This window comes from Ascaphus truei, chromosome 14, assembly GCF_040206685.1.
Source record: "Ascaphus truei isolate aAscTru1 chromosome 14, aAscTru1.hap1, whole genome shotgun sequence".
Taxonomy (NCBI): Eukaryota; Metazoa; Chordata; class Amphibia; order Anura; family Ascaphidae; genus Ascaphus; species Ascaphus truei.
The window spans coordinates 3,481,285-3,508,962 of record NC_134496.1 but is presented as its reverse complement, the minus strand read 5'-3'; the positions used below and the strand labels follow the sequence as shown (position 1 = coordinate 3,508,962).

General features: G+C 47.6%; 1 protein-coding gene across 2 annotated transcripts in view; it reads right to left on the bottom strand.

The window, feature by feature from the left end:
* Window positions 1–27,678, bottom strand: part of CROCC2 (ciliary rootlet coiled-coil, rootletin family member 2) — a 229,604-nt gene that overhangs the window by 33,828 nt on the left and 168,098 nt on the right. For both annotated transcript variants that reach the window (XM_075569542.1, XM_075569543.1), the window contains exons 31-33: window positions 23,147–23,587; window positions 22,710–22,859; window positions 22,349–22,528 (exon numbers count right to left, since the gene is read on the bottom strand). In XM_075569542.1, the coding sequence (XP_075425657.1) occupies window positions 22,349–22,528; window positions 22,710–22,859; window positions 23,147–23,587 (771 nt within the window). The remainder of the gene's footprint in view (window positions 1–22,348; window positions 22,529–22,709; window positions 22,860–23,146; window positions 23,588–27,678) is intronic.

The window sequence follows — 27,678 nt, the reverse complement described above, 5'->3', positions numbered from 1 at the left end:
AGAATGTGGTATATTAGCGCTGTGTCGCGTGTTCTGATTACACGGATTCCCTCCATAGAATGTGGTATATTAGCGCTGTGTCGCGATGTTCTGATTACACGGATTCCTCCCATAGAATGTGGTATATTAGCGCTGTGTCGCGATGTTCTGATTACACGGATTCCCTCCATAGAATGTGGTATATTAGCGCTGTGTCGCGATGTTCTGATTACACGGATTCCCTCCATAGAATGTGGTATATTAGCGCTGTGTCGCGATGTTCTGATTACACGGATTCCCTCCCATAGAATGTGGTATATTAGCGCTGTGTCGCGATGTTCTGATTACACGGATTCCCTCCCATAGAATGTGGTATATTAGCGCTGTGTCGCGATGTTCTGATTACACGGATTCCCTCCCATAGAATGTGGTATATTAGCGCTGTGTCGCGATGTTCTGATTACACGGATTCCCTCCCATAGAATGTGGTATATTAGCGCTGTGTCGCGATGTTCTGATTACACGGATTCCCTCCCATAGAATGTGGTATATTAGCGCTGTGTCGCGATGTTCTGATTACACGGATTCCTCCCATAGAATGTGGTATATTAGCGCTGTGTCGCGATGTTCTGATTACACGGATTCCTCCATAGAATGTGGTATATTAGCGCTGTGTCGCGATGTTCTGATTACACGGATTCCTCCCATAGAATGTGGTATATTAGCGCTGTGTCGCGATGTTCTGATTACACGGATTCCTCCCATAGAATGTGGTATATTAGCGCTGTGTCGCGATGTTCTGATTACACGGATTCCCTCCCATAGAATGTGGTATATTAGCGCTGTGTCGCGATGTTCTGATTACACGGATTCCTCCCATAGAATGTGGTATATTAGCGCTGTGTCGCGATGTTCTGATTACACGGATTCCCTCCCATAGAATGTGGTATATTAGCGCTGTGTCGCGATGTTCTGATTACACGGATTCCTCCCATAGAATGTGGTATATTAGCGCTGTGTCGCGATGTTCTGATTACACGGATTCCTCCATAGAATGTGGTATATTAGCGCTGTGTCGCGATGTTCTGATTACACGGATTCCTCCCATAGAATGTGGTATATTAGCGCTGTGTCGCGATGTTCTGATTACACGGATTCCTCCCATAGAATGTGGTGTATTAGCGCTGTGTCGCGATGTTCTGATTACACGGGTTCCCTCCATAGAACGTGGTATATTAGCGCTGTGTCGCGATGTTCTGATTACACGGGTTCCTCCCATAGAATGTGGTATATTAGCGCTGTGTCGCGATGTTCTGATTACACGGGTTCCTCCCATAGAACGTGGTATATTAGCGCTGTGTCGCGATGTTCTGATTACACGGATTCCTCCCATAGAATGTGGTATATTAGCGCTGTGTCGCGATGTTCTGATTACACGGATTCCCTCCATAGAATGTGGTATATTAGCGCTGTGTCGCGATGTTCTGATTACACGGATTCCTCCCATAGAATGTGGTATATTAGCGCTGTGTCGCGATGTTCTGATTACACGGATTCCCTCCATAGAATGTGGTATATTAGCGCTGTGTCGCGATGTTCTGATTACACGGATTCCCTCCATAGAATGTGGTATATTAGCGCTGTGTCGCGATGTTCTGATTACACGGATTCCCTCCATAGAATGTGGTATATAAGCGCTGTGTCGCGATGTTCTGATTACACGGATTCCTCCCATAGAATGTGGTATATTAGCGCTGTGTCGCGATGTTCTGATTACACGGATTCCTCCCATAGAATGTGGTATATTAGCGCTGTGTCGCGATGTTCTGATTACACGGATTCCTCCCATAGAATGTGGTATATTAGCGCTGTGTCGCGATGTTCTGATTACACGGATTCCTCCCATAGAATGTGGTATATTAGCGCTGTGTCGCGATGTTTTGATTACACGGATTCCTCCCATAGAATGTGGTATATTAGCGCTGTGTCGCGGTGTTCTGATTACACGGATTCCTCCCATAAAATGTGGTATATTAGCGCTGTGTTGCGATGTTCTGATTACACGGATTCCCTCCATAGAATGTGGTATATTAGCGCTGTGTCGCGGTGTTCTGATTACACGGATTCCTCCCATAGAATGTGGTATATTAGCGCTGTGTCGCGATGTTCTGATTACACGGATTCCCTCCATAGAATGTGGTATATTAGCGCTGTGTCGCGATGTTCTGATTACACGGATTCCCTCCATAGAATGTGGTATATTAGCGCTGTGTCGCGATGTTCTGATTACACGGATTCCCTCCCATAGAATGTGGTATATTAGCGCTGTGTCGCGATGTTCTGATTACACGGATTCCTCCCATAGAATGTGGTATATTAGCGCTGTGTCGCGATGTTCTGATTACACGGATTCCTCCCATAGAATGTGGTATATTAGCGCTGTGTCGCGATGTTCTGATTACACGGATTCCTCCCATAGAATGTGGTATATTAGCGCTGTGTCGCGATGTTCTGATTACACGGATTCCCTCCATAGAATGTGGTATATTAGCGCTGTGTCGCGATGTTCTGATTACACGGATTCCTCCCATAGAATGTGGTATATTAGCGCTGTGTCGCGATGTTCTGATTACACGGATTCCTCCCATAGAATGTGGTATATTAGCGCTGTGTCGCGATGTTCTGATTACACGGATTCCTCCCATAGAATGTGGTATATTAGCGCTGTGTCGCGATGTTCTGATTACACGGATTCCTCCCATAGAATGTGGTATATTAGCGCTGTGTCGCGATGTTCTGATTACACGGATTCCTCCCATAGAATGTGGTACATTAGCGCTGTGTCGCGATGTTCTGATTACACGGATTCCCTCCATAGAATGTGGTATATTAGCGCTGTGTCGCGATGTTCTGATTACACGGGTTCCCTCCCATAGAATGTGGTATATTAGCGCTGTGTCGCGATGTTCTGATTACACGGATTCCCTCCCATAGAATGTGGTATATTAGCGCTGTGTCGCGATGTTCTGATTACACGGATTCCTCCCATAGAATGTGGTATATTAGCGCTGTGTCGCGATGTTCTGATTACACGGATTCCCTCCATAGAATGTGGTATATTAGCGCTGTGTCGCGATGTTCTGATTACACGGATTCCTCCCATAGAATGTGGTATATTAGCGCTGTGTCGCGATGTTCTGATTACACGGATTCCTCCCATAGAATGTGGTATATTAGCGCTGTGTCGCGATGTTCTGATTACACGGATTCCTCCCATAGAATGTGGTATATTAGCGCTGTGTCGCGATGTTCTGATTACACGTATTCCCTCCCATAGAATGTGGTATATTAGCGCTGTGTCGCGATGTTCTGATTACACGGGTTCCTCCCATAGAATGTGGTATATTAGCGCTGTGTCGCGGTGTTCTGATTACACGGATTCCTCCCATAGAATGTGGTATATTAGCGCTGTGTCGCGATGTTCTGATTACACGGATTCCTCCCATAGAATGTGGTATATTAGCGCTGTGTCGCGATGTTCTGATTACACGGATTCCTCCCATAGAATGTGGTATATTAGCGCTGTGTCGCGATGTTCTGATTACACGGATTCCTCCCATAGAATGTGGTATATTAGCGCTGTGTCGTGATGTTCTGATTACACGGGTTCCCTCCCATAGAATGTGGTATATTAGCGCTGTGTCGCGATGTTCTGATTACACGGATTCCCTCCCATAGAATGTGGTATATTAGCGCTGTGTCGCGATGTTCTGATTACACGGATTCCTCCCATAGAATGTGGTATATTAGCGCTGTGTCGCGATGTTCTGATTACACGGATTCCCTCCATAGAATGTGGTATATTAGCGCTGTGTCGCGATGTTCTGATTACACGGATTCCCTCCCATAGAATGTGGTATATTAGCGCTGTGTCGCGATGTTCTGATTACACGGATTCCCTCCATAGAATGTGGTATATTAGCGCTGTGTCGCGATGTTCTGATTACACGGATTCCCTCCCATAGAATGTGGTATATTAGCGCTGTGTCGCGATGTTCTGATTACACGGATTCCTCCCATAGAATGTGGTATATTAGCGCTGTGTCGCGGTGTTCTGATTACACGGATTCCCTCCATAGAATGTGGTATATTAGCGCTGTGTCGCGATGTTCTGATTACACGGATTCCTCCCATAGAACGTGGTATATTAGCGCTGTGTCGCGATGTTCTGATTACACGGATTCCCTCCATAGAATGTGGTATATTAGCGCTGTGTCGCGATGTTCTGATTACACGGGTTCCCTCCATAGAATGTGGTATATTAGCGCTGTGTCGCGATGTTCTGATTACACGGATTCCCTCCCATAGAATGTGGTATATTAGCGCTGTGTCGCGATGTTCTGATTACACGGATTCCCTCCCATAGAATGTGGTATATTAGCGCTGTGTCGCGATGTTCTGATTACACGGATTCCTCCCATAGAATGTGGTATATTAGCGCTGTGTCGCGATGTTCTGATTACACGGATTCCCTCCCATAGAATGTGGTATATTAGCGCTGTGTCGCGATGTTCTGATTACACGGATTCCCTCCCATAGAATGTGGTATATTAGCGCTGTGTCGCGATGTTCTGATTACACGGATTCCTCCCATAGAATGTGGTATATTAGCGCTGTGTCGCGGTGTTCTGATTACACGGATTCCCTCCATAGAATGTGGTATATTAGCGCTGTGTCGCGATGTTCTGATTACACGGATTCCTCCCATAGAATGTGGTATATTAGCGCTGTGTCGCGATGTTCTGATTACACGGATTCCTCCCATAGAATGTGGTATATTAGCGCTGTGTCGCGATGTTCTGATTACACGGATTCCCTCCATAGAATGTGGTATATTAGCGCTGTGTCGCGATGTTCTGATTACACGGATTCCTCCCATAGAATGTGGTATATTAGCGCTGTGTCGCGATGTTCTGATTACACGGATTCCCTCCATAGAATGTGGTATATTAGCGCTGTGTCGCGATGTTCTGATTACACGGATTCCTCCCATAGAATGTGGTATATTAGCGCTGTGTCGCGATGTTCTGATTACACGGGTTCCCTCCATAGAATGTGGTATATTAGCGCTGTGTCGCGATGTTCTGATTACACGGATTCCCTCCATAGAACGTGGTATATTAGCGCTGTGTCGCGATGTTCTGATTACACGGATTCCTCCCATAGAATGTGGTATATTAGCGCTGTGTCGCGATGTTCTGATTACACGGATTCCTCCCATAGAATGTGGTATATTAGCGCTGTGTCGCGATGTTCTGATTACACGGATTCCTCCCATAGAATGTGGTATATTAGCGCTGTGCCGCGATGTTCTGATTACACGGATTCCTCCCATAGAATGTGGTGTATTAGCGCTGTGTCGCGATGTTCTGATTACACGGGTTCCCTCCATAGAACGTGGTATATTAGCGCTGTGTCGCGATGTTCTGATTACACGGGTTCCTCCCATAGAATGTGGTATATTAGCGCTGTGTCGCGATGTTCTGATTACACGGGTTCCTCCCATAGAACGTGGTATATTAGCGCTGTGTCGCGATGTTCTGATTACACGGATTCCTCCCATAGAATGTGGTATATTAGCGCTGTGTCGCGATGTTCTGATTACACGGATTCCCTCCATAGAATGTGGTATATTAGCGCTGTGTCGCGATGTTCTGATTACACGGATTCCTCCCATAGAATGTGGTATATTAGCGCTGTGTCGCGATGTTCTGATTACACGGATTCCCTCCATAGAATGTGGTATATTAGCGCTGTGTCGCGATGTTCTGATTACACGGATTCCCTCCATAGAATGTGGTATATTAGCGCTGTGTCGCGATGTTCTGATTACACGGATTCCCTCCATAGAATGTGGTATATAAGCGCTGTGTCGCGATGTTCTGATTACACGGATTCCTCCCATAGAATGTGGTATATTAGCGCTGTGTCGCGATGTTCTGATTACACGGATTCCTCCCATAGAATGTGGTATATTAGCGCTGTGTCGCGATGTTCTGATTACACGGATTCCTCCCATAGAATGTGGTATATTAGCGCTGTGTCGCGATGTTCTGATTACACGGATTCCTCCCATAGAATGTGGTATATTAGCGCTGTGTCGCGATGTTTTGATTACACGGATTCCTCCCATAGAATGTGGTATATTAGCGCTGTGTCGCGGTGTTCTGATTACACGGATTCCTCCCATAAAATGTGGTATATTAGCGCTGTGTTGCGATGTTCTGATTACACGGATTCCCTCCATAGAATGTGGTATATTAGCGCTGTGTCGCGGTGTTCTGATTACACGGATTCCTCCCATAGAATGTGGTATATTAGCGCTGTGTCGCGATGTTCTGATTACACGGATTCCCTCCATAGAATGTGGTATATTAGCGCTGTGTCGCGATGTTCTGATTACACGGATTCCCTCCATAGAATGTGGTATATTAGCGCTGTGTCGCGATGTTCTGATTACACGGATTCCCTCCCATAGAATGTGGTATATTAGCGCTGTGTCGCGATGTTCTGATTACACGGATTCCTCCCATAGAATGTGGTATATTAGCGCTGTGTCGCGATGTTCTGATTACACGGATTCCTCCCATAGAATGTGGTATATTAGCGCTGTGTCGCGATGTTCTGATTACACGGATTCCTCCCATAGAATGTGGTATATTAGCGCTGTGTCGCGATGTTCTGATTACACGGATTCCCTCCATAGAATGTGGTATATTAGCGCTGTGTCGCGATGTTCTGATTACACGGATTCCTCCCATAGAATGTGGTATATTAGCGCTGTGTCGCGATGTTCTGATTACACGGATTCCTCCCATAGAATGTGGTATATTAGCGCTGTGTCGCGATGTTCTGATTACACGGATTCCTCCCATAGAATGTGGTATATTAGCGCTGTGTCGCGATGTTCTGATTACACGGATTCCTCCCATAGAATGTGGTATATTAGCGCTGTGTCGCGATGTTCTGATTACACGGATTCCTCCCATAGAATGTGGTACATTAGCGCTGTGTCGCGATGTTCTGATTACACGGATTCCCTCCATAGAATGTGGTATATTAGCGCTGTGTCGCGATGTTCTGATTACACGGGTTCCCTCCCATAGAATGTGGTATATTAGCGCTGTGTCGCGATGTTCTGATTACACGGATTCCCTCCCATAGAATGTGGTATATTAGCGCTGTGTCGCGATGTTCTGATTACACGGATTCCTCCCATAGAATGTGGTATATTAGCGCTGTGTCGCGATGTTCTGATTACACGGATTCCCTCCATAGAATGTGGTATATTAGCGCTGTGTCGCGATGTTCTGATTACACGGATTCCTCCCATAGAATGTGGTATATTAGCGCTGTGTCGCGATGTTCTGATTACACGGATTCCTCCCATAGAATGTGGTATATTAGCGCTGTGTCGCGATGTTCTGATTACACGGATTCCTCCCATAGAATGTGGTATATTAGCGCTGTGTCGCGATGTTCTGATTACACGTATTCCCTCCCATAGAATGTGGTATATTAGCGCTGTGTCGCGATGTTCTGATTACACGGATTCCCTCCATAGAATGTGGTATATTAGCGCTGTGTCGCGATGTTCTGATTACACGGATTCCTCCCATAGAATGTGGTATATTAGCGCTGTGTCGCGATGTTCTGATTACACGGGTTCCCTCCATAGAACGTGGTATATTAGCGCTGTGTCGCGATGTTCTGATTACACGGATTCCTCCCATAGAATGTGGTATATTAGCGCTGTGTCGCGATGTTCTGATTACACGGATTCCTCCCATAGAATGTGGTATATTAGCGCTGTGTCGCGATGTTCTGATTACACGGATTCCTCCCATAGAATGTGGTGTATTAGCGCTGTGTCGCGATGTTCTGATTACACGGGTTCCCTCCATAGAACGTGGTATATTAGCGCTGTGTCGCGATGTTCTGATTACACGGGTTCCTCCCATAGAATGTGGTATATTAGCGCTGTGTCGCGATGTTCTGATTACACGGGTTCCTCCCATAGAACGTGGTATATTAGCGCTGTGTCGCGATGTTCTGATTACACGGATTCCTCCCATAGAATGTGGTATATTAGCGCTGTGTCGCGATGTTCTGATTACACGGATTCCCTCCATAGAATGTGGTATATTAGCGCTGTGTCGCGATGTTCTGATTACACGGATTCCTCCCATAGAATGTGGTATATTAGCGCTGTGTCGCGATGTTCTGATTACACGGATTCCTCCCATAGAATGTGGTATATTAGCGCTGTGTCGCGATGTTCTGATTACACGGATTCCCTCCATAGAATGTGGTATATTAGCGCTGTGTCGCGATGTTCTGATTACACGGATTCCCTCCATAGAATGTGGTATATTAGCGCTGTGTCGCGATGTTCTGATTACACGGATTCCCTCCATAGAATGTGGTATATTAGCGCTGTGTCGCGATGTTCTGATTACACGGATTCCCTCCATAGAATGTGGTATATTAGCGCTGTGTCGCGATGTTCTGATTACACGGATTCCTCCCATAGAATGTGGTATATTAGCGCTGTGTCGCGATGTTCTGATTACACGGATTCCTCCCATAGAATGTGGTATATTAGCGCTGTGTCGCGATGTTCTGATTACACGGATTCCTCCCATAGAATGTGGTATATTAGCGCTGTGTCGCGATGTTCTGATTACACGGATTCCTCCCATAGAATGTGGTATATTAGCGCTGTGTCGCGATGTTTTGATTACACGGATTCCTCCCATAGAATGTGGTATATTAGCGCTGTGTCGCGATGTTCTGATTACACGGATTCCTCCCATAGAACGTGGTATATTAGCGCTGTGTCGCGGTGTTCTGATTACACGGATTCCTCCCATACAATGTGGTATATTAGCGCTGTGTCGCGATGTTCTGATTACACGGATTCCCTCCCATAGAATGTGGTATATTAGCGCTGTGTCGCGATGTTCTGATTACACGGATTCCCTCCATAGAATGTGGTATATTAGCGCTGTGTCGCGATGTTCTGATTACACGGATTCCTCCCATAGAATGTGGTATATTAGCGCTGTGTCGCGATGTTCTGATTACACGGATTCCTCCCATAGAATGTGGTATATTAGCGCTGTGTCGCGATGTTCTGATTACACGGATTCCTCCATAGAATGTGGTATATTAGCGCTGTGTCGCGATGTTCTGATTACACGGATTCCTCCCATAGAATGTGGTATATTAGCGCTGTGTCGCGATGTTTTGATTACACGGATTCCTCCCATAGAATGTGGTATATTAGCGCTGTGTCGCGATGTTCTGATTACACGGATTCCTCCCATAAAATGTGGTATATTAGCGCTGTGTTGCGATGTTCTGATTACACGGATTCCCTCCATAGAATGTGGTATATTAGCGCTGTGTCGCGGTGTTCTGATTACACGGATTCCTCCCATAGAATGTGGTATATTAGCGCTGTGTCGCGATGTTCTGATTACACGGATTCCCTCCATAGAATGTGGTATATTAGCGCTGTGTCGCGGTGTTCTGATTACACGGATTCCTCCCATAGAATGTGGTATATTAGCGCTGTGTCGCGATGTTCTGATTACACGGATTCCCTCCATAGAATGTGGTATATTAGCGCTGTGTCGCGGTGTTCTGATTACACGGATTCCTCCCATAGAATGTGGTATATTAGCGCTGTGTCGCGATGTTCTGATTACACGGATTCCTCCCATAGAATGTGGTATATTAGCGCTGTGTCGCGATGTTCTGATTACACGGATTCCTCCCATAGAATGTGGTATATTAGCGCTGTGTCGCGATGTTCTGATTACACGGATTCCTCCCATAGAATGTGGTATATTAGCGCTGTGTCGCGATGTTTTGATTACACGGATTCCTCCCATAGAATGTGGTATATTAGTGCTGTGTCGCGATGTTCTGATTACACGGATTCCTCCCATAGAATGTGGTTTATTAGCGCTGTGTCGCGGTGTTCTGATTACACGGATTCCTCCCATAAAATGTGGTATATTAGCGCTGTGTTGCGATGTTCTGATTACACGGATTCCCTCCATAGAATGTGGTATATTAGCGCTGTGTCGCGGTGTTCTGATTACACGGATTCCTCCCATAGAATGTGGTATATTAGCGCTGTGTCGCGATGTTCTGATTACACGGATTCCCTCCATAGAATGTGGTATATTAGCGCTGTGTCGCGATGTTCTGATTACACGGATTCCCTCCATAGAATGTGGTATATTAGCGCTGTGTCGCGATGTTCTGATTACACGGATTCCCTCCCATAGAATGTGGTATATTAGCGCTGTGTCGCGATGTTCTGATTACACGGATTCCTCCCATAGAATGTGGTATATTAGCGCTGTGTCGCGATGTTCTGATTACACGGATTCCTCCCATAGAATGTGGTATATTAGCGCGCTGTGTCGCGATGTTCTGATTACACGGATTCCTCCCATAGAATGTGGTATATTAGCGCTGTGTCGCGATGTTCTGATTACACGGATTCCCTCCATAGAATGTGGTATATTAGCGCTGTGTCGCGATGTTCTGATTACACGGATTCCTCCCATAGAATGTGGTATATTAGCGCTGTGTCGCGATGTTCTGATTACACGGATTCCTCCCATAGAATGTGGTATATTAGCGCTGTGTCGCGATGTTCTGATTACACGGATTCCTCCCATAGAATGTGGTATATTAGCGCTGTGTCGCGATGTTCTGATTACACGGATTCCTCCCATAGAATGTGGTATATTAGCGCTGTGTCGCGATGTTCTGATTACACGGATTCCTCCCATAGAATGTGGTATATTAGCGCTGTGTCGCGATGTTCTGATTACACGGATTCCTCCCATAGAATGTGGTATATTAGCAGCTGTGTCGCGATGTTCTGATTACACGGATTCCCTCCATAGAATGTGGTATATTAGCGCTGTGTCGCGATGTTCTGATTACACGGATTCCTCCCATAGAATGTGGTATATTAGCGCTGTGTCGCGATGTTCTGATTACACGGATTCCTCCCATAGAACTGTGGTATATTAGCGCTGTGTCGCGATGTTCTGATTACACGGATTCCTCCCATAGAATGTGGTATATTAGCGCTGTGTCGCGATGTTCTGATTACACGGATTCCCTCCATAGAATGTGGTATATTAGCGCTGTGTCGCGATGTTCTGATTACACGGATTCCTCCCATAGAATGTGGTATATTAGCGCTGTGTCGCGATGTTCTGATTACACGGATTCCTCCCATAGAATGTGGTATATTAGCGCTGTGTCGCGATGTTCTGATTACACGGATTCCCTCCATAGAATGTGGTATATTAGCGCTGTGTCGCGATGTTCTGATTACACGGATTCCCTCCATAGAATGTGGTATATTAGCGCTGTGTCGCGATGTTCTGATTACACGGATTCCCTCCATAGAATGTGGTATATTAGCGCTGTGTCGCGATGTTCTGATTACACGGATTCCCTCCATAGAATGTGGTATATTAGCGCTGTGTCGCGATGTTCTGATTACACGGATTCCTCCCATAGAATGTGGTATATTAGCGCTGTGTCGCGATGTTCTGATTACACGGATTCCTCCCATAGAATGTGGTATATTAGCGCTGTGTCGCGATGTTCTGATTACACGGATTCCTCCCATAGAATGTGGTATATTAGCGCTGTGTCGCGATGTTCTGATTACACGGATTCCTCCCATAGAATGTGGTATATTAGCGCTGTGTCGCGATGTTTTGATTACACGGATTCCTCCCATAGAAAGTGGTATATTAGCGCTGTGTCGCGATGTTCTGATTACACGGATTCCTCCCATAGAACGTGGTATATTAGCGCTGTGTCGCGGTGTTCTGATTACACGGATTCCTCCCATACAATGTGGTATATTAGCGCTGTGTCGCGATGTTCTGATTACACGGATTCCCTCCCATAGAATGTGGTATATTAGCGCTGTGTCGCGATGTTCTGATTGGATTCCCTCCATAGAATGTGGTATATTAGCGCTGTGTCGCGATGTTCTGATTACACGGATTCCTCCCATAGAATGTGGTATATTAGCGCTGTGTCGCGATGTTCTGATTACACGGATTCCTCCCATAGAATGTGGTATATTAGCGCTGTGTCGCGATGTTCTGATTACACGGATTCCTCCCATAGAATGTGGTATATTAGCGCTGTGTCGCGATGTTCTGATTACACGGATTCCTCCCATAGAATGTGGTATATTAGCGCTGTGTCGCGATGTTTTGATTACACGGATTCCTCCCATAGAATGTGGTATATTAGCGCTGTGTCGCGATGTTCTGATTACACGGATTCCTCCCATAAAATGTGGTATATTAGCGCTGTGTTGCGATGTTCTGATTACACGGATTCCCTCCATAGAATGTGGTATATTAGCGCTGTGTCGCGGTGTTCTGATTACACGGATTCCTCCCATAGAATGTGGTATATTAGCGCTGTGTCGCGATGTTCTGATTACACGGATTCCCTCCATAGAATGTGGTATATTAGCGCTGTGTCGCGATGTTCTGATTACACGGATTCCCTCCATAGAATGTGGTATATTAGCGCTGTGTCGCGGTGTTCTGATTACACGGATTCCTCCCATAGAATGTGGTATATTAGCGCTGTGTCGCGATGTTCTGATTACACGGATTCCCTCCATAGAATGTGGTATATTAGCGCTGTGTCGCGGTGTTCTGATTACACGGATTCCTCCCATAGAATGTGGTATATTAGCGCTGTGTCGCGATGTTCTGATTACACGGATTCCTCCCATAGAATGTGGTATATTAGCGCTGTGTCGCGATGTTCTGATTACACGGATTCCTCCCATAGAATGTGGTATATTAGCGCTGTGTCGCGATGTTCTGATTACACGGATTCCTCCCATAGAATGTGGTATATTAGCGCTGTGTCGCGATGTTTTGATTACACGGATTCCTCCCATAGAATGTGGTATATTAGTGCTGTGTCGCGATGTTCTGATTACACGGATTCCTCCCATAGAATGTGGTTTATTAGCGCTGTGTCGCGGTGTTCTGATTACACGGATTCCTCCCATAAAATGTGGTATATTAGCGCTGTGTTGCGATGTTCTGATTACACGGATTCCCTCCATAGAATGTGGTATATTAGCGCTGTGTCGCGGTGTTCTGATTACACGGATTCCTCCCATAGAATGTGGTATATTAGCGCTGTGTCGCGATGTTCTGATTACACGGATTCCCTCCATAGAATGTGGTATATTAGCGCTGTGTCGCGATGTTCTGATTACACGGATTCCCTCCATAGAATGTGGTATATTAGCGCTGTGTCGCGATGTTCTGATTACACGGATTCCCTCCCATAGAATGTGGTATATTAGCGCTGTGTCGCGATGTTCTGATTACACGGATTCCTCCCATAGAATGTGGTATATTAGCGCTGTGTCGCGATGTTCTGATTACACGGATTCCTCCCATAGAATGTGGTATATTAGCGCTGTGTCGCGATGTTCTGATTACACGGATTCCTCCCATAGAATGTGGTATATTAGCGCTGTGTCGCGATGTTCTGATTACACGGATTCCCTCCATAGAATGTGGTATATTAGCGCTGTGTCGCGATGTTCTGATTACACGGATTCCTCCCATAGAATGTGGTATATTAGCGCTGTGTCGCGATGTTCTGATTACACGGATTCCTCCCATAGAATGTGGTATATTAGCGCTGTGTCGCGATGTTCTGATTACACGGATTCCTCCCATAGAATGTGGTATATTAGCGCTGTGTCGCGATGTTCTGATTACACGGATTCCTCACATAGAATGTGGTATATTAGCGCTGTGTCGCGATGTTCTGATTACACGGATTCCTCCCATAGAATGTGGTACATTAGCGCTGTGTCGCGATGTTCTGATTACACGGATTCCTCCCATAGAATGTGGTATATTAGCACTGTGTCGCGATGTTCTGATTACACGGATTCCCTCGTTCCCTCCATAGAATGTGGTATATTAGCGCTGTGTCGCGATGTTCTGATTACACGGATTCCCTCCCATAGAATGTGGTATATTAGCGCTGTGTCGCGGTGTTCTGATTACACGGATTCCTCCCATAGAATGTGGTATATTAGCGCTGTGTCGCGATGTTCTGATTACACGGATTCCTCCCATAGAATGTGGTATATTAGCGCTGTGTCGCGGTGTTCTGATTACACGGATTCCTCCCATAGAATGTGGTATATTAGCGCTGTGTCGCGGATGTTCTGATTACACGGATTCCCTCCCATAGAATGTGGTATATTAGCGCTGTGTCGCGATGTTCTGATTACACGGATTCCTCCCATAGAATGTGGTATATTAGCGCTGTGTCGCGATGTTCTGATTACACGGATTCCCTCCCATAGAATGTGGTATATTAGCGCTGTGTCGCGATGTTCTGATTACACGGATTCCTCCCATAGAATGTGGTATATTAGCGCTGTGTCGCGATGTTCTGATTACACGGATTCCCTCCCATAGAATGTGGTATATTAGCGCTGTGTCGCGATGTTCTGATTACACGGATTCCTCCCATAGAATGTGGTATATTAGCGCTGTGTCGCGATGTTCTGATTACACGGATTCCTCCCATAGAATGTGGTATATTAGCGCTGTGTCGCGATGTTCTGATTACACGGATTCCTCCCATAGAATGTGGTATATTAGCGCTGTGTCGCGATGTTCTGATTACACGGATTCCCTCCATAGAATGTGGTATATTAGCGCTGTGTCGCGATGTTCTGATTACACGGGATTCCCTCCCATAGAATGTGGTATATTAGCGCTGTGTCGCGATGTTCTGATTACACGGATTCCCTCCCATAGAATGTGGTATATTAGCGCTGTGTCGCGATGTTCTGATTACACGGATTCCCTCCATAGAATGTGGTATATTAGCGCTGTGTCGCGATGTTCTGATTACACGGATTCCTCCCATAGAATGTGGTATATTAGCGCTGTGTCGCGATGTTCTGATTACACGGATTCCTCCCATAGAATGTGGTATATTAGCGCTGTGTCGCGATGTTCTGATTACACGGATTCCTCCCATAGAATATGGTATATTAGCGCTGTGTCGCGATGTTCTGATTACACGGATTCCTCCCATAGAATGTGGTATATTAGCGCTGTGTCGCGATGTTCTGATTACACGGATTCCCTCCATAGAATGTGGTATATTAGCGCTGTGTCGCGATGTTCTGATTACACGGATTCCTCCCATAGAATGTGGTATATTAGCGCTGTGTCGCGGTGTTCTGATTACACGGATTCCCTCCCATAGAATGTGGTATATTAGCGCTGTGTCGCGATGTTCTGATTACACGGATTCCTCCCATAGAATGTGGTATATTAGCGCTGTGTCGCGATGTTCTGATTACACGGATTCCCTCCCATAGAATGTGGTATATTAGCGCTGTGTCGCGGTGTTCTGATTACACGGATTCCTCCCATAGAATGTGGTATATTAGCGCTGTGTCGCGATGTTCTGATTACACGGATTCCCTCCATAGAATGTGGTATATTAGCGCTGTGTCGCGATGTTCTGATTACACGGATTCCTCCCATAGAATGTGGTATATTAGCGCTGTGTCGCGATGTTCTGATTACACGGATTCCTCCCATAGAATGTGGTATATTAGCGCTGTGTCGCGATGTTCTGATTACACGGATTCCTCCCATAGAATGTGGTATATTAGCGCTGTGTCGCGATGTTCTGATTACACGGATTCCCTCCCATAGAATGTGGTATATTAGCGCTTGTGTCGCGATGTTCTGATTACACGGATTCCCTCCCATAGAATGTGGTATATTAGCGCTGTGTCGCGATGTTCTGATTACACGGATTCCTCCCATAGAATGTGGTATATTAGCGCTGTGTCGCGATGTTCTGATTACACGGATTTCTCCCATAGAATGTGGTATATTAGCGCTGTGTCGCGATGTTCTGATTACACGGATTCCTCCCATAGAATGTGGTATATTAGCGCTGTGTCGCGATGTTCTGATTACACGGATTCCTCGCATAGAATGTGGTATATTAGCGCTGTGTCGCGATGTTCTGATTACACGGATTCCACCCATAGAATGTGGTATATTAGCGCTGTGTCGCGATGTTCTGATTACACGGATTCCTCCCATAGAATGTGGTATATTAGCGCTGTGTCGCGATGTTCTGATTACACGGATCCCTCCCATAGAATGTGGTATATTAGCGCTGTGTTGCGATGTTCTGATTACACGGATTCCTCCCATAGAATGTGGTATATTAGCGCTGTGTCGCGATGTTCTGATTACACGGATTCCCTCCATAGAATGTGGTATATTAGCGCTGTGTCACGATGTTCTGATTACACGGATTCCCTCCATAGAATGTGGTATATTAGCGCTGTGTCGCGATGTTCTGATTACACGGGTTCCCTCCCATAGAATGTGGTATATTAGCGCTGTGTCGCGATGTTCTGATTACACGGATTCCCTCCCATAGAATGTGGTATATTAGCGCTGTGTCGCGATGTTCTGATTACACGGGTTCCCTCCATAGAATGTGGTATATTAGCGCTGTGTCGCGATGTTCTGATTACACGGATTCCCTCCCATAGAATGTGGTATATTAGCGCTGTGTCGCGGTGTTCTGATTACACGGATTCCTCCCATAGAATGTGGTATATTAGCGCTGTGTCGCGATGTTCTGATTACACGGATTCCTCCCATAGAATGTGGTATATTAGCGCTGTGTCGCGGTGTTCTGATTACACGGATTCCTCCCATAGAATGTGGTATATTAGCGCTGTGTCGCGGTGTTCTGATTACACGGATCCCTCCCATAGAATGTGGTATATTAGCGCTGTGTCGCGATGTTCTGATTACACGGATTCCTCCCATAGAATGTGGTATATTAGCGCTGTGTCGCGATGTTCTGATTACACGGATTCCCTCCCATAGAATGTGGTATATTAGCGCTGTGTCGCGATGTTCTGATTACACGGATTCCTCCCATAGAATGTGGTATATTAGCGCTGTGTCGCGATGTTCTGATTACACGGATTCCCTCCCATAGAATGTGGTATATTAGCGCTGTGTTGCGATGTTCTGATTACACGGATTCCTCCCATAGAATGTGGTATATTAGCGCTGTGTCGCGATGTTCTGATTACACGGATTCCTCCCATAGAATGTGGTATATTAGCGCTGTGTCGCGATGTTCTGATTACACGGATTCCTCCCATAGAATGTGGTATATTAGCGCTGTGTCGCGATGTTCTGATTACACGGATTCCCTCCATAGAATGTGGTATATTAGCGCTGTGTCGCGATGTTCTGATTACACGGGTTCCCTCCCATAGAATGTGGTATATTAGCGCTGTGTCGCGATGTTCTGATTACACGGATCCCTCCCATAGAATGTGGTATATGAGCGCTGTGTCGCGATGTTCTGATTACACGGATTCCCTCCATAGAATGTGGTATATTAGCGCTGTGTCGCGATGTTCTGATTACACGGATTCCTCCCATAGAATGTGGTATATTAGCGCTGTGTCGCGATGTTCTGATTACACGGATTCCTCCCATAGAATGTGGTATATTAGCGCTGTGTCGCGATGTTCTGATTACACGGATTCCTCCCATAGAATATGGTATATTAGCGCTGTGTCGCGATGTTCTGATTACACGGATTCCTCCCATAGAATGTGGTATATTAGCGCTGTGTCGCGATGTTCTGATTACACGGATTCCCTCCATAGAATGTGGTATATTAGCGCTGTGTCGCGATGTTCTGATTACACGGATTCCTCCCATAGAATGTGGTATATTAGCGCTGTGTCGCGGTGTTCTGATTACACGGATTCCTCCCATAGAATGTGGTATATTAGCGCTGTGTCGCGATGTTCTGATTACACGGATTCCTCCCATAGAATGTGGTATATTAGCGCTGTGTCGCGATGTTCTGATTACACGGATTCCCTCCATAGAATGTGGTATATTAGCGCTGTGTCGCGAATGTTCTGATTACACCGGTTCCCTCCCATAGAATGTGGTATATTAGCGCTGTGTCGCGATGTTCTGATTACACGGATTCCCTCCATAGAATGTGGTATATTAGCGCTGTGTCGCGATGTTCTGATTACACGGATTCCTCCCATAGAATGTGGTATATTAGCGCTGTGTCGCGATGTTCTGATTACACGGATTCCTCCCATAGAACGTGGTATATTAGCGCTGTGTCGCGATGTTCTGATTACACGGATTCCTCCCATAGAATGTGGTATATTAGCGCTGTGTCGCGATGTTCTGATTACACGGATTCCCTCCATAGAATGTGGTATATTAGCGCTGTGTCGCGATGTTCTGATTACACGGATTCCTCCCATAGAATGTGGTATATTAGCGCTGTGTCGCGATGTTCTGATTACACGGATTCCTCCCATAGAATGTGGTATATTAGCGCTGTGTCGCGATGTTCTGATTACACGGATTCCTCCCATAGAATGTGGTATATTAGCGCTGTGTCGCGGTGTTCTGATTACACGGATTCCTCCCATAGAATGTGGTATATTAGCGCTGTGTCGCGATGTTCTGATTACACGGATTCCCTCCATAGAATGTGGTATATTAGCGCTGTGTCGCGATGTTCTGATTACACGGATTCCTCCCATAGAATGTGGTATATTAGCGCTGTGTCGCGGTGTTCTGATTACACGGATTCCTCCCATAGAATGTGGTATATTAGCGCTGTGTCGCGGTGTTCTGATTACACGGATTCCTCCCATAGAATGTGGTATATTAGCGCTGTGTCGCGATGTTCTGATTACACGGATTCCCTCCATAGAATGTGGTATATTAGCGCTGTGTCGCGATGTTCTGATTACACGGGTTCCCTCCATAGAATGTGGTATATTAGCGCTGTGTCGCGATGTTCTGATTACACGGATCCCTCCCATAGAATGTGGTATATGAGCGCTGTGTCGCGATGTTCTGATTACACGGATTCCCTCCATAGAATGTGGTATATTAGCGCTGTGTCGCGATGTTCTGATTACACGGATTCCTCCCATAGAATGTGGTATATTAGCGCTGTGTCGCGATGTTCTGATTACACGGATTCCTCCCATAGAATGTGGTATATTAGCGCTGTGTCGCGATGTTCTGATTACACGGATTCCTCCCATAGAATGTGGTATATTAGCGCTGTGTCGCGATGTTCTGATTACACGGATTCCTCCCATAGAATGTGGTATATTAGCGCTGTGTCGCGATGTTCTGATTACACGGATTCCCTCCATAGAATGTGGTATATTAGCGCTGTGTCGCGATGTTTTGATTACACGGATTCCTCCCATAGAATGTGGTATATTAGCGCTGTGTCGCGGTGTTCTGATTACACGGATTCCTCCCATAGAATGTGGTATATTAGCGCTGTGTCGCGATGTTCTGATTACACGGATTCCTCCCATAGAATGTGGTATATTAGCGCTGTGTCGCGATGTTCTGATTACACGGATTCCCTCCATAGAATGTGGTATATTAGCGCTGTGTCGCGATGTTCTGATTACACGGGTTCCCTCCCATAGAATGTGGTATATTAGCGCTGTGTCGCGATGTTCTGATTACACGGATTCCCTCCCATAGAATGTGGTATATTAGCGCTGTGTCGCGATGTTCTGATTACACGGATTCCTCCCATAGAATGTGGTATATTAGCGCTGTGTCGCGATGTTCTGATTACACGGATTCCTCCCATAGAATGTGGTATATTAGCGCTGTGTCGCGATGTTCTGATTACACGGATTCCCTCCATAGAATGTGGTATATTAGCGCTGTGTCGCGATGTTCTGATTACACGGATTCCCTCCATAGAATGTGGTATATTAGCGCTGTGTCGCGATGTTCTGATTACACGGATTCCCTCCATAGAATGTGGTATATTAGCGCTGTGTCGCGATGTTCTGATTACACCGGTTCCCTCCCATAGAATGTGGTATATTAGCGCTGTGTCGCGATGTTCTGATTACACGGATTCCCTCCATAGAATGTGGTATATTAGCGCTGTGTCGCGATGTTCTGATTACACGGATTCCTCCCATAGAATGTGGTATATTAGCGCTGTGTCGCGATGTTCTGATTACACGGATTCCTCCCATAGAATGTGGTATATTAGCGCTGTGTCGCGATGTTCTGATTACACGGATTCCTCCCATAGAATGTGGTATATTAGCGCTGTGTCGCGATGTTCTGATTACACGGATTCCTCCCATAGAATGTGGTATATTAGCGCTGTGTCGCGATGTTCTGATTACACGGATTCCTCCCATAGAATGTGGTATATTAGCGCTGTGTCGCGGTGTTCTGATTACACGGATTCCTCCCATAGAATGTGGTATATTAGCGCTGTGTCGCGTTGTTCTGATTACACGGATTCCCTCCATAGAATGTGGTATATTAGCGCTGTGTCGCGATGTTCTGATTACACGGATTCCTCCCATAGAATGTGGTATATTAGCGCTGTGTCGCGGTGTTCTGATTACACGGATTCCTCCCATAGAATGTGGTATATTAGCGCTGTGTCGCGGTGTTCTGATTACACGGATTCCTCCCATAGAATGTGGTATATTAGCGCTGTGTCGCGATGTTCTGATTACATGGGTTCCCTCCCATAGAATGTGGTATATTAGCGCTGTGTCACGATGTTCTGATTACACGGATTCCTCCCATAGAATGTGGTATATTAGCGCTGTGTCGCGATGTTCTGATTACACGGATTCCTCCCATAGAATGTGGTATATTAGCGCTGTGTCGCGATGTTCTGATTACACGGATTCCTCCCATAGAATGTGGTATATTAGCGCTGTGTCGCGGTGTTCTGATTACACGGATTCCTCCCATAGAACGTGGTATATTAGCGCTGTGTCGCGATGTTCTGATTACACGGATTCCTCCCATAGAATGTGGTATATTAGCGCTGTGTTGCGATGTTCTGATTACACGGATTCCCTCCATAGAATGTGGTATATTAGCGCTATGTCGCGATGTTCTGATTACACGGATTCCTCCCATAGAACGTGGTATATTAGCGCTGTGTCGCGATGTTCTGATTACACCGATCCCTCCCATAGAATGTGGTATATTAGCGCTGTGTCGCGATGTTCTGATTACACGGATCCCTCCCATAGAATGTGGTATATTAGCGCTGTGTCGCGGTGTTCTGATTACACGGATTCCCTCCATAGAATGTGGTATATTAGCGCTGTGTCGCGATGTTCTGATTACACGGATTCCCTCCATAGAATGTGGTATATTAGCGCTGTGTCGCGATGTTCTGATTACACGGATTCCCTCCATAGAATGTGGTATATTAGCGCTGTGTCGCGATGTTCTGATTACACGGGTTCCCTCCCATAGAATGTGGTATATGAGCGCTGTGTCGCGATGTTCTGATTACACGGATTCCCTCCATAGAATGTGGTATATTAGCGCTGTGTCGCGATGTTCTGATTACACGGATTCCCTCCATAGAATGTGGTTCATAAGCACTCCGAATATACATTGTTATAAAGCAACATACATGCATGTGTGACCAGACTAACAGCTTATATTAGCAAGTATACACAGATTAGACAGTGCCTGCACAGAGCGCCACACGTGTCTCACCAGAATATCTGGAAAGCAGGGATGTTATAGATCAGAGTTGCTCAACTCCAGCCCTCAAGAGCCCCCAACAGGTCAGGTTTTCACAAGATCTCTGCTTCAGTACAGGTGGCTCAGTCAGTCCCTGCTTCAGCACAGCTGGCTCAATCAGTGGCTCAGTCTTTCGACTGAGCCAGCTGTGCTGAAGCTGGGATACCTGACTGGTTGGGGGGTCCTGAGGCCTGGAGTTGAGCCCCCTGCCATAGATAGATGCCATACACAAACAGTCTAAGATGACATTAACAAAGTTAACTGGGAATACTATTGTCAGATGCACAACATTTCGGGGTAATGAACCCCTTTGGGAGATGCAACAAAGGTGTTGATGTCTTTAGACTGTTAACATGTGGCCTGAGAGAGGCGCCCAGCGCCGCTTTGCAGTTAAACATTCTTATAACTTGGATTCCATCTTCGTATGAAATGGCGCGATGGCGATGGCGCTGTGCGGATATTGTCCTAAAGCATGTGTTCCTCCAGTAGGAAGAGACACACTGAGGCTCTTTGGAGATGCTCCCGTAGGAAGAAGCATGTCGCAGGAAGTTAGTATTTAGGTTTCCCCCCTGCCCTCTGACCTTATCCAGGGCGGCTCTCAGCGTGCTGTTCCCTTTCTCCAGAAGACTTGCTGTGTGCTGAATCTCCTGTTTGGCCATCTCTGTCTGTGCCCTGTCTCCCTGCAGCATCTTCACTCTCTCCTGCAGCTCCAGCAGCCCAGCTCCCTGCTCATCCTCCCTTTGCTGCTGCTTCCGCAGGGCCTTCAAGCAACAGATACATGGTATTTATTTGCTGCAGCTTCACCCGCTGAAGATCCTTTCCCCAGCCCTTTCCTCACTGCAGGTTCGCCTCTCTCTATCCTTTAACTTTCCACAGGATTTTTGCCGTCCTTTCAGGTCCACCCGTCCCTTTCCCTTATCCCAGCTTCCTCCTCCCTCTCACCTGCTGCAGGTCCTCGGCTCTCGCCTGCAGCTCCCTGCAGGTCAGCTGTATCTCTCCCAGCTGCTGCTGCTGCTCCTGGACAGTCTGTGAGAGGCGCTGGTTCTGCCTCTTGCTGTCACTTAGAGCCTGACGCATAGAATCCAGGCGCTCCTGGGACGGGGAGACACAGGGTTATCACAAACAAATAAGAGAGTGTGTGTGTCTGTTCATCTTTGTGTGTTTTAGTATCAGTATGTCTGTGTCATGCTGTGACCAGCAGTGTACCTGCTGTGTGTCTATTTGTGCTTGCATTTACATTGTAATTTTAATATGTGTGTGTCGTTTGTGGCTCATTGTATTCATATATTTGTATGTTTTTCAGTATCTATTTGTGTACCTGTGCGTTTTGATCTATGTAGGTCGTTATGTGATAATACAAGCATGTGTGTCTGAGTTACCTGTAGCACCCTCCTATCCTGCTCAGCTGCAGTCAGTGCGCCCTGTAGCCTGCTCACATCTTCTTGCAGGTTGCCCCTGCCAGTTGCTGCCTCTCCCAGCGCCTGTGTCAGCTCCTGTGACTTCTCCTGCTGATGCCGCTCGCCGTCCTGTGCCCTGGACAGTGCCAGGCTGAGCCGCTGCACCTCCCTCTGCAGTGCAGCCTCTCTGTCCTCGCTCTCCCCCAGATGCTCCTGCAGCTCCTGTGCTCTCTCCCCCAGAGCCTGAGCCTCCACTTCTCTCTTTGCCAGGCTTAGTCGTGCCCGCTCTAGCTCCCCCTCCAGTGAGCGGCGCCGCAGCTCCAGCTCTGTCCCGCGTTTCTCTGAGGCCTCAAGCACCTCTCGCAGGCCCTTACACTCCAACTCCTGCCGGATCTCGCCACTACGAGACCGGCATAAGTGCTCCTGCAACCCACACGCACACAGTTGGGCAAACATGTTGAAAGCCCTGATTGTGTGTGTGTGTGTCCCTCTGCCTGCCCCACACGAGGGGCAGGCAGAGGAACACACACACACACACACGAGGGGCAGGCAGAGGGGGACACACACACACGAGGGGCAGGCAGAGGGACACACACACACACGAGGGGCAGGCAGAGAGACACACACACACACGAGGGGCAGGCAGAGGGGGACACACACACACGAGGGGTAGGCAGAGGGGGACACACGAGGGGCAGGCAGAGGGGGACACACACACGAGGGGCAGCCAGAGGGGGACACACACACACACGAGGGGCAGGCAGAGGGGGACACACGAGGGGCAGGCAGAGGGGGACACACACACGAGAGGCAGGCAGAGGGACACACACACACACGAGGGGCAGGCAGAGGGGGACACACGAGGGGCAGGCAGAGGGACACACACACACACGAGGGGCAGGCAGAGGGGGACACACACACACGAGGGGCAGGCAGAGGGGGACACACACACGCACGAGGGGCAGGCAGAGGGGGACACACACACACGAGGGGCAGGCAGAGGGGGACACACGAGGGGCAGGCAGAGGGGGACACAGACACGAGGGGCAGCCAGAGGGGGACACACACACACGAGGGGCAGGCAGAGAGGGACACACGAGGGGCAGGCAGAGGGGGACACACACACGAGGGGCAGGCAGACGGACACACACACACGAGGGGCAGGCAGAGGGACACACACGAGGGGCAGGCAGAGGGGGACACACACACGAGGGGCAGGCAGAGGGGGACACACACACATATATATGAGGGGCAGGCAGAGGGGGACACACGAGGGGCAGGCTGAGGGGGACACACGAGGGGCAGGCAGAGGTGGACACACACACGAGGGGCAGGCAGAGGGACACACACACACACGAGGGGCAGGCAGAGGGGGACACACGAGGGGCAGGCAGAGGGGGGACACACACGAGGGGCAGGCACACGGGGACAGACGAGGGGCAGGCAGAGGGGGATACACGAGGGGCAGGCAGAGGGACACACACACACACGAGGGGCCGGCAGAGGGACACACACACACACGAGGGGCAGGCAGAGGGGGACACACAAGGGGCAGGCAGAGGGGGACACACACACGAGGGGCAGGCAGAGGGACACACACACACACAAGGGGCAGGCAGAGGGACACACACACACACGAGGGGCAGGCAGAGGGGGACACACGAGGGGCAGGCAGAGGGACACACACACAAACGAGGGGCAGGCAGAGGGGGACACATGAGGGGCAGGCAGAGGGGGACACACGAGGGGCAGGCAGAGGGACACACACACACGAGGGGCAGGCAGAGGGACACACACGAGGGGCAGGCAGAGGGACACACACACACGAGGGGCAGGCAGAGGGACACACACACACGAGGGGCAGGCAGAGGGGGACACACGAGGGGCAGGCAGAGGTGGACACACACACGAGGGGCAGGTAGAGGGGGACACACACGAGGGGCAGGCAGAGGGACACACACACGAGGGGCAGGCAGAGGGACACACACACACGAGGGGCAGGCAGAGGGACACACACACACACGAGGGGCAGGCAGAGGGACACACACGAGGGGCAGGCAGAGGGACACACCAGGGGCAGGCAGAGGGGGACACACACACGAGGGGCAGGCAGAGGGGGACACACGAGAGGCAGGCAGAGGGGGACACACAAGGGGCAGGCAGAGGGACACACACGAGGGGCAGGCAGAGGGACACACCAGGGGCAGGCAGAGGGGGACACACACGCACGAGGGGCAGGCAGAGGGGAACACACGAGGGGCAGGCAGAGGGGGACACACACACACGAGGGGCAGGCAGAGGGGGACACACACACGAGGGGCAGGCAGAGGGGGACACATCAGTAGTTATTGTGCGGCTCCAATGATGTCTTATGTTCAGGCAGGGGAAGCTTTAGACTAGCGTTTTTTTTTTAACATGAGCAGCCCAGATGACTTACAAGAGTGTCTCATAGTGACAAGAGGGGTATATACTGTACACTCAGAAGGTGGACATAGAGTGACAGACAGAGGAAGACAGGGGGGACTAATTCATGACAGAAACAAATGAATTATTGCTGTTTTCCCAGTTATTCTATTCCACGATGTGATCTGTTACATGGGATATACTGTATTTGGGGATCCAAACCGTGGTCATGCTGCTTTTATTGCACTTCACACAGCAATGGAGCAAAGGCTAAAGAAATGCTTTAGGGGAGGCCAGTTTAAGAAAACTGGAAACCGCTGCTTTTGACAGTTGGGGGGTATTATCACGATTGGCATTACTTTACATTACAACAAGTGTGGGTAATCAGGTTACAACAGGATTAAAATAAACCAAGGGCGGCCAACTCCAGCCCTCAAAAGCTATCAACAGGTCAGGTTTTCAGGATATCCCTGCTTCAACACAGGTGGCTCAGTCGGACCCACCTGTGCTGAAGCAGGGATATCCTGAAAACCTGACCTGTTGGTTACCCTTAAGGACTGGAGTTGGCCATCCCTGAAATAAACACTAACTTGTAAATGGATTTCAGCTGGAGCCTGTCATTCCCTCTTCACTCTTATAGGAAGTAATGAACACATAATCTCTGCAAGCTCTAACCCCAGAACCGACCACAATATATATATATATATATATATACACACATATTCATATACACACACACACACAGTCATGTGAAAAAGAAAGTACACCCTCTTTGAATTCCATGTTTTTTACATATCAGGACATAGTAACTATCATCTGTTCCTTAGCAGGTCTTAACATGAGGTAAATACAACCTCAGATGAACAACAACACATGACATATTACATTGTGTCATGATTTATTTAACAAAAATAAAGCCAAAATGGAGAAGCCATGTGTGAAAAACTAAGTACACCTTATGATTTAATAGCTTGTAGAACCACCTTTAGCAGCAATATCTTGAAGTAATCGTTTTCTGTATGACTATCAGTCTCTCACATCGTTATGGAGGAATTTACATCGAATTCTTTACAAAGTTGCTTCAGTTCATTGAGGTTTGTGGGCATTTGTTTATGCACAGCTCTCTTAAGGTCCAGCCATAGCATTTCAATCGGGTTGAGGTCTGGACTTTGACTGGGCCATTGCAACACCTTGATTCTTTTCTTTTTCAGCCATTCTGTTGTAGATTTGCTGGTGTGCTTGGGATCATTGTCCTGTTGCATGACCCAATTTCGGCCAAGCATTAGCTGGCGGACAGATGGCCTCACATTTGACTCTAGAATACTTTGGTATACAGAGGAGTTCATGGTCGACTCAATGTCTGCAAGGTTCCCAGGTTCTGTAGCTGCAAAACAAGCCCAAATCATCACCCCTCCACCACCGTGCTTGACAGTTGGTATGAGGTGTTTGTGCTGATTTGCTGTGTTTGGTTTTCGCCAAACATGGCGCTGTGCATTATGGCCAAACATCTCCACTTTGGTCTCATCTGTCCAAAGGACATTGTTCCAGAAGTCTTGTGGTTTGTTCAGATGCAACTTTGCAAACCTAAGCCGTGCTGCCATGTTCTTTTAGAGAGAAGAGGCTTTCTCCTGGCAACCCTGCCAAGCAAACCATACTTGTTCAGTCTTTTTCTAATTGTACTGTCATGAACTTTAACATTTAGCATGCTTACTGAGGCCTGTAGAGCCTGGAGATGTAACTCTTGGGGTTTTTGCAATTTCTCTGAGTTTTGCACGGTCTGACCTTGGGGTGAATTTGCTGGGACGTCCACTCCTGGGAAGATTGGCAACTGTTATGAATCTTTTCCACCTTTGAATAATCTTTCTCACTGTAGAATGATGGACTTTAAATTGTTTGAAAATGGCCTTATAACCCTTCTCAGATTGATGGGCAGCAACAAATGCTTCTCTAAGATCATTGTTGATGTCTTTACTCCTTGGCATTGTGTTAACACACACCTGAATTCTCCAGACCAGCAAACTGCTAAAACCTTGGCTTTTATAGAGGTGGTCACACTTGCTGATGATCAATTAATCAAGGGCATTTGATTAGCAGCACCTGTCTGCTACTTA